This window comes from Pteropus vampyrus, unplaced genomic scaffold, assembly GCF_000151845.1.
Source record: "Pteropus vampyrus isolate Shadow unplaced genomic scaffold, Pvam_2.0 Scaffold275, whole genome shotgun sequence".
In the NCBI taxonomy this organism is placed as follows: domain Eukaryota; kingdom Metazoa; phylum Chordata; class Mammalia; order Chiroptera; family Pteropodidae; genus Pteropus; species Pteropus vampyrus.
This window is the reverse complement of record NW_011889056.1, coordinates 778,244-786,697: the sequence shown is the minus strand read 5'-3', so window position 1 is coordinate 786,697 and position 8,454 is coordinate 778,244. Positions and strand designations below refer to the sequence as shown.

The 8,454-nt window shown below is 50.0% G+C and overlaps 1 protein-coding gene across 1 annotated transcript in view; it reads right to left on the bottom strand.

Annotated features, from left to right (window-relative positions):
• LOC105302491 (long-wave-sensitive opsin 1) overlaps positions 1–1,194 on the bottom strand; it is a 10,697-nt gene extending 9,503 nt beyond the window's left edge. The window contains exon 1 of the mRNA XM_011375552.1: positions 1,010–1,194. Within this exon, the coding sequence (XP_011373854.1) occupies positions 1,010–1,121 (112 nt within the window). The 5' untranslated portion in view covers positions 1,122–1,194. The remainder of the gene's footprint in view (positions 1–1,009) is intronic.
• Positions 1,195–8,454: the final 7,260 nt, after the last annotated feature.

Below are 8,454 nucleotides of genomic sequence, written 5' to 3'. Positions count from 1 at the left end.
GGGGTTCGATTATACACCTCTCTCTACTTTGGTACGTACTTGAATTTTTGGAAGAAAAATTTACAGAAAGGAATCTTGGACATTAATGAAGACCCAGAGGCCCCCAGGGAGAGAGCATTGTTCCGGTCCATCTCCATCAAGGTTATTCTGGGGAGCGAGCAATCAGGTGGACGTGAACTTCGGGGTTCTCAACCAGTTTGTCCGAGAACCCTGTTGCTGATCACTGCCCTAGCCAACAAGAAACCGTGGCGCATGACATGTTCTTGAAGGAACCACGAGTCTCTGGTTTGGAGAAGGGACCTGGGGAAGGGACAAGGACCTCAGCTCTTCGAAGGGCTTACACGCAAAGTTTTTGACTGGGCCACTCCTGGGGCAGAACTCTAGCTGCCTCAACAGAACTTTCAATTTCTTTTGGGCCTCAACCCTCTCCTGCCATAGGCCAGCTCAAAGCAGAAAGGCAGCCCTGGGAACCGAGCAAGCTTCTTCCCTCAGAATGTGCAGTCTAAGGCTGTGGCCCCAAGCACAGAGCTGGACAAGATGACCGTTGCAGTCTTGTCTGTCTCTAAGGTTCTAGAGGCCGCTCACCCCTTTCCCCAAGCCTCCTGCTCCTGGCATTTGCTTCCTCTCAGCTTCAGAATGTGCAAAGATGCGTCAGACCCAGCTCCTTCCCCAGACTTGAATGTAATGAGTGCTCCTTAGCCCTATGGGGCCACAAGGAAAGAGTAATGATCTTTTCCGGGAAAGGGATTCCCGAAGAGTCTGGGAAGCCTATGTGGTTTGAAAATGCATATTCGATGTTCTGGTGTCCTTTTCTATTTGGAAAGGAATCCCGCGGTCATGTCGGCATAAAAGCTAAGGGAGAAGACCCTCTCGGCTGGTGACGATGTGCAGAAGAGACTCTCTCGGGTGGGATGGGTGGCGAGCGGCCCACCGTGGCCGCTTGGACCTGATGTCCCGGGGGATTTCTCTAGCCAGTGCGACCCAGCCTCCATGGCACCTGCTCTCTCACCTCTGGTGACGTTGCTGTTGGTGTAGATGAAGATGCTCGCCTGGGTGCTCTCCTCAAAGCTGGCTTGTGGCTGCCCTTCTGCAAGCCTTTGGGGGACCCAGCTCTGGGCCATGGCTCTGGAATGTCCGTCCCCAATGCCCGCCAGCCCCGGCACTGCCTGGGGGTCACAGGGCTTTATACAAGCCTGCGGGATCAGGCCGGGCCACCTCACCTTAAAAGCTCCCAAACGCTTCACCATCTGATCTCTTAATTGGGCCCTGGCCTTAGACCTCCTCCTCCCCCAGCCCTCTCCTCCTAGCTCCTCAGGCAAGCCCATGAGGATGGCTCAGAGGGATTTGCTTGGAACCAAACTCAGAGCCCCCAGCTTTCCGAGGTGGCTGCGGGAGCTGCTGTGGACCCTCACTCCTGTTTATGTGTTCTTCTGTTTTCTGTGACTGTCCAGCACCAGCTCTTAGGTCAGGTGGGCCCAAGGGTCGGGATTTTCAGATTGGGGTGTAAGTGGGGGAGCAGCCCAAATCTGCCTTTCCCATCTGGTTCACCCAAGAGCCCTGGGAGGTGGGGGGCCAGGTGGCTTTGCAAGGCTGAGGCCCGGAACTGGAGCATCCTTGAGCATCAGGCCATCTCACTGGGCCCACAGAAAGACAAGGTGGCTGGTGGGGGTTCCTCCCCCAGGAAGGAAGGGGCAGAACTGGAGTGGGGAGACTCCTCTGTGCATCTCGATTTCTGTTCTCCTCTCCCCTTGTCCCTCATGAGCTGCAGCTCCTTTGGTCACCAGGGTGGTCATCTAGGCCCTCTCAGCAGCCCTCCCGCAGCACCTGAAGGTGCCCACAGACCCTGAAAACCCACCTGCTCAAGTCTTCCTCCTAAGTTCACAACCTTTCCTTGGACTGCCCCTGACTACAGCCTCTGTCCAGAACTGACTTCAAAAGAAAACATTTTGACAGAATGTTCCAGACGGGCTGCCTCCGCTGTCCCATTTTGGCCACTGCAGTCTGGTTCCTGCTGGCTCTGCACTCGGCCGGGGCACTGATTACCTGCTAATTGCCCAATTCTGTAGCCGTACTGTTTTCAACTAATGACCCCTGGCCTCCTCCGCAGACTCACCTTCAGGAATATACCTTTTCTTGTGACTTCTACCAGCCCCTCTCTACTCAGTCCAGAAATCCAGCTGCCTTCAGGCACCCCTTTTGGGTTGGCCTTAAGCTCAGTAAAACCAAGACATGGGCTCATGACCTCATTTCCCCGTTCTCAGTGCCATGGCTCTTCAGCATGGCACACGAAAGCTCCCGGTGACACGACCACTCCTGCAGGTGGACAGGAAGCCTTGGCTGCCGGGCTGAGGGCTGGGACTGCGTGGAGCTGCAGCTGGGTCATCCATGGCAAGAATGGCTCCTAGCACTGGTCAGCGCCTGCCATGTGCCAGGTGCCCAGCTAGGGGCTCTGTGTGAAATTGAAGGAAAGGGTCCTGGCCACAATCTTGCCAGGACCCATTGGCAACCTGGAAAGCTGGGCTTGCCGCCCAAGGACACCTGAAAAGCTACGTTTCTCTTAACTGTAAGAGGAGGTACACCTTTAGTCCTAAGGATCTACCCAAGAGAATTGAAAACATACGTCCACACAAAACCTGTACGAGAATGCCCATAGCAGCGTTATTCACAAAAGGTAGAAACGGTCCAAAAGGGAATCGACAGGTGAATGAATAAACAAAATGTGGTCTATCCATACAATAGAGTTCAGCCATAACGAGGAATGAAGTTCTGGCACGTGCCACAGCACGAAGGAACTTTGAAAACACGATGCTGAGTGAAAGAAGCTAGTCGTAAAAGACCACATAGTGTATGATTCCACTCATATGAAATGTTCGGAAATGTTCAGATTAGTGGTTGTCGGGGGCTGGGTGGGGGGCGATGGGGAGTGATTGCTAATGGGGACAGGGATTCCTCTGGGGGTGATGGAAATATTCTAAAATTAGATTGTGATGGTGCAGCCACTGTGGAATTGCCACTGTTTGGCGATTCCTCCAAAAATTAAAAATAGCATTAGTATATGATCTGGCAATTCTGCTTCGGGGTGTGTACCCTAAAGAAGTGAAAGCAGGGCTCATAGCATGAACATAGCATGTTCAAGTGGCTCACGGTGTAGCCCGACGTAACGAGGTCAGATCTTTAGAATTCAACCTCAGGTCGTTGTGACTTTCGAGTGCCTTTTCCTCTTTCCAGGTCCCAGGAAGCCCTAGCTGCCTATCCCTACCAGGGTCAAAGAATCAGAACATCCCAGAATGTGAGAGCTGGAAGTGGGTCTCCTCTCAGGTCACTTTCCCCCTTGTCCCTTCCAAGCACTGGACACAGAACCGTCTCTTGCCAGCACCACCATGGACTGATTGGGTGGCCTTGGGTGTGGCAACCCCTCCATCTCAGGCCAGGTTCCCCTTCTGTCTAAACGGAGATGACCAGTCCTGCCTGCTCCCCACCCCATGAGGTTGCCATGGGCATCCAGGACCACCATGTCGTTTGGAATGCCTTTGTGAAGGTGAAATGTCACCTCGGTGGGGGTCTGGCAGAGGAAGATCATGACATCTGGGGCAAGCTTCTGGTGACCCACCACTTGCCTGGCCCACCCTTGTTGAGCATTATGTTAATGACCTAGCTCAATCACGGGTCCGCCCCAAGACCCTGGAGGGGGGATGGCAGAGGTGGGGATGGCAGCGAGTCCTGGACCATCACCGTCTCTGCAGAGTGGGGTGCTAATTGAAGATTAGGGCTAACAAAAGATCAAGTCCTTAACAGAAAGCAGATTACTGCCCTGGAAAGTCACCCAGCACCTGGGCGCACACGTGTGCTCCCCGAGGCCCAGTGAAAGCTCATGCGGGTGGATGAAAGGGGAGGGACACTCAAGAAGGAGATGAAGAACAAGGAGGGGGAGAAAATGTGGATGAAGAGCAGCAGGGGAAATGGGAGAGGCCCCGGTCTCCCTCCCTCGCCTCCAGTCGGGGCGGCTGGAAGATGAGATGGCCGACTTGTCTAATCCGACTATTCCTAAGTGACTCGGCTGCGGGGGGTCGGGGGAGTGAAGATTGGGAGCCCCGGGGGCTGACTGTCACCTTGATTCAGTTCTAGCTCTGGCCAACGGGCCAGGGGGCTTTGATATTAACAGCCAGTGGCTGCTACAGCTACAGGGCTAGGAACCACTTGGCCATTTGCCTTTGACTTTTTTGTTACGATAAAATATACATATCATGAAACTTACCACTTGAACCATTTTTAAGTGTACAGTTCAGAGATATTAAGCATATTCACTGTGCTGTGCAACCGTCTTCACCATCCATCCCCAGAACTTTTCATCTTTTCAAACTAAAACTCTGTCCCCATTAAACAAGAGCTCCCCATTTCCCTTCCCAGCCCCTGGCAAACACCCTTCCACTTTCCGTGTCTGTGCATTTGACTACTCCGGGGACCTCACGGAATGGAATTATATGTTATTTGTCCTTCTGTGTCTGGCTTCTTCCACTTAGCATAATGTTTTAAAGGACCATTCATTGCCTTTGACTTTGTATTTGGAATAGATTTACATACATCGAATTTGATTTTTATGTGGTCAAATATGACTCCATTTCCCTTTTGGTTTCTGGCCTTCCTACCTCATTGGAAAAGTTCTTTAGAGATCCATAAACATGCACCGTTTCTATCAAGTCCAAAAACAAGGGTCAGGCTATTTGTCCATTTTTGTGACTATCCTATCGTGTCCTGAATGGCTCACCTGGGGACCCGAAAACAATCAGATTTGCCTTGCCCCTCTAGCTGAACGATGTTTTCTCGTCAACAAAGTCTCCATATTTTCAGTTTGGTCCCACGATCTCACTTTATCTGCTGCAGGTCTCCTGAAGTGCTGCCATGTCTGCCCTTGGTGATCTCGAATAAGTCGGTCCCATCTCTAGAACGCATGTCCTCATCGAGAAGATGAGAACAGCATTTCCTTGATGTAAGGCTTGAATGAAGTCATCTTTTTGAAAAGTTCTAGCACAGTATTTGGTACAGAAAATTCAGTCAACAATTCATCGCACAGATGCTCATTAAGTACCTCCTGTGGCCAGGAACCATTCTACGTCCCCAGTGAACAAACAGATGGAGATCTCTGCCCTCTTACACCTGTCATTCTAGTGTGCCTGTGGGGAAGGGGACCACGTGAACACCGGACATAATAAATAAGTTGTGATAAGTAGGATGGAGAACGGGAAAAGGAAAACAAGATGCAGAGGTTGAGTGTACCAGGGTGGGGAGGGAATGGATGCCCATTTTCGTAGGGCATTGGGGTGGGCCTCTCTAAGAAAGGGGGAGAAGAAGGGAGCCATGCAGAGATCGGAGGAAGTCATCCCAGGAGAGGGAACAGCAAGTAACAACAAAGGCCCTGGGGCAGGAGCCAGGCTGGCTGGAGCAGAGTGAGCGAGTGGAGACTAGGGAGAGGGATGGTCAGAGAGGGGACAGGGGCCAGAGCATGTGTGTCTTGGAGGCCATTTTCAGCATGTGAGCTTTCACTGTGAATGAATGGGGAGCATTATATGGTTTTGAGTGAAAGGTGATACGATGTGACTTAGATGCTAACAAACTCTCTCTGGTTGCTGTTCTGAGAATGATAGGGACCAGGGCAGAAGCAGGGGACCAGGTGAAAGGCACTGCCGTGATCCAGGTGAGAGACGGTGACAGCTCCCACCAGGGAGGGGCCAGCAGGCTGGTGAGGGGTGTCAGATGCTTTACAGCTTCTGTATGTAGAGCCAACAGGATTTTCTGGTGTCTGAAGTGGAAGCAGTTGAAGAAAGGGAGGAGTCAAGGCCCACTCCGAGGTTTGCGGGCCGAGTAACTTAAGGATGAAGTTGTCTTCAGCCAAGAAGTCAAGGCCACAGTCAGCGGGCGTTTGGCTGGTGGAGGGAGGGCGTGAGCGGCAGGAATCCAGGCGTAAATGGACAACACGAGGAACAAAAAGGGGCCGTCACCTCGACCCATGCAAATGTCTATTCAAAGAGATTTTGCAGAACAACTTTATCCCGATCAAGGGGAAAATTTGGATGAAATGGAGACATTTCTAAAAAACACAACAAAATGGGCTTCATCCAGTAGAAATGCAACATCTGAAGAGTTCTGTGTCTATTAAAAGCCCTACTTTCAAACCTGCCCACAAGGAAGGTCTCTGTTCTGTTTCTGACCCACACGAGGCTTAAGGAGATTTTTAGCCTGGATATGCCTTTTTTACATCATCTTCACCAGGAATTCTCAGATCTTTGCAGCTCATCCCTTGAAGTCTTTAGTTCTACATGAATGAACTGAATCAACAAGTGATAAAATGTTCGGGTGCAAATATCTGAAATTCGAATGGATTAAAATTCATCATGCCTCCATCTCCAATTCTGCTTGCTGTGTTAGCCACGTGATCACCACGGAGGAGAAACACAGTTTTGTTCATTTATGATATATGGAATTTTACTCCAGAAAAAGCTGTTGGGAGTTTATTGCTTTGTTTTTTTATTTTTATTTTTATTTTTGGTTCTTTGGTCGTGTATTTTTAAAATGATTTTTCTTTTTATTTGAAAAAAAGTGTTTTACTTCCAATCTGACCCATAGTTATAATCTAGTTCAGAGCTAAACCTTAAACTGGGCAGAATCTATGTAATTAAACTATGTAGTGTTTGAGTCATCAAGATCTGGTGACTCAAGTAGGGGAAGGTCAGCTCAGAGGCTGCCACCTCGCTCTGCATCTGTCTTCCAAACACAGGCTTCTCTTTTCACATTAGCATTATTACATCCAAACTAGTGTCTTTATATTCCGGGACATGGACAAAAAGAAATTTGTTTCACAGATCCTGATTTTCAGGGGAAGAGAAAGGAGAAGTGTAATATTGCAGGTCAATTGGAAATTGTCATCTGAACTCATCGTTTTAAATACACGTGTATAGATTTATATACCGTATACACATTTCCCATATTTACCAGGATTGTCTATCAGAAGAGGTACGAGGGGAGCCTGGCACATCTCTGTTGTGGCAGAAACTGTGGGGAATGGCAAAAAGGACACGGGAGCCAGCTTGAGGGGGCTCCCGCTGGCCGAACCAGTAACAAATTGAGCATCAAAAAGAATTTCGGACAGGAACGGAGTCTATGCAAGCCCCTGACTCCGCAATGGCGCACGAAATGTTTCACTGTCTGTGTTTGAAAGACTTCGATTTTCCCAACTGCTTGCTCTTAGCGCAGGGACCCTTTAGGGGCAAGAAAGGGCCACCGCTCGGCCTGCGTGCTGGCTCTTCGGCACCCTCTTCTGGCGCCACCGTGCCTCTCACCCAGCTAGATGACACTGCGCGGCCGCCCCGGCCGCTTTCGCTTTCTTCACTTCTCTGATCCCTCCTTCAGCACCGGTCTCTGTCCCGATGCTTCTCAGATCTGCCCACAGCTGTCCCTACACAGGGTTGGGCTGTGTTCTGCCCGGTGGGTCGTGGTCGGCGCGTCCTGGGGACCGCTGGGACCCTTTGTATCGCCCTGCCGCCCGGCTACATCCTAGTGGCTTCTGGTCCTACAGATTCTTCTGGCTACCAGTTATCTGTGCTTCCTAGTTTCACAAAACACATAGATCGGGTTGGAGCTGGGGGGGTCATTTGACCTACCTGTTTTTTTTTTCTTTTTAGAAGCGGGGCAGTTTGGGGTTTTCGCTGCCTTCCTACTCCTACCTGAGCCCAGAAATGTCTTCATTCTTTTTTCTTTTTAGAAATTTGCTTTTCAATGTGTGGTAAAATATGGATTGCGTTAAATTGACCATTGCGACCATTTTCAGGTGTGCAGCTCAGTGACATTAGTACTTTTGCAGTGTCTTCACCGTCATTTTTGTTTTAAGATCGTGAATTACATTTGCGGTCCAATTACTTGTTTTTTATTTTCTCTCTCACACTGGAAATCAGACAGAAGCAAACATGATACATACGCAATTAAAATGATCAACAAGATGTGCACATACAATATGATTCCCTTTGACTGTCCACCACTGTTAGGGAAGAAATTCCAAACAGAAGCCCAGAGTGAATCCGTTTCAACAGTAGTATTTCCTGTAGCTCGGGGCCAGGTGTTTTTATTGTGTGTATTCTCTTTATCTGTTATCGTGTGCGTTCTTTTCATCGGTCTCATCCTTTTTACACAGTGCAACAAGAGATATGCTTTGTTTCCATTGTTCTGGCAATGTTTTTGCTGCTGTTTATTCAGGGACAGAAAGCTTGTCCCCACTGGGTCAGGATGCAGAGCTCCCCTCCCTCTCTGGGGGAGGGGGAGGCGTGACCTGTTTGCCTCTCTGTAAGACAACCCAGGCTAGGGGAGGTCCCAGGCCGTTTCCTGTGAGGTCCAGCCTCGTTCTTAAGGCCGAGTGTCTGAATTTGAGCTTTACCTTTACAAGTGACATTTCTGCTGAGATCGGGA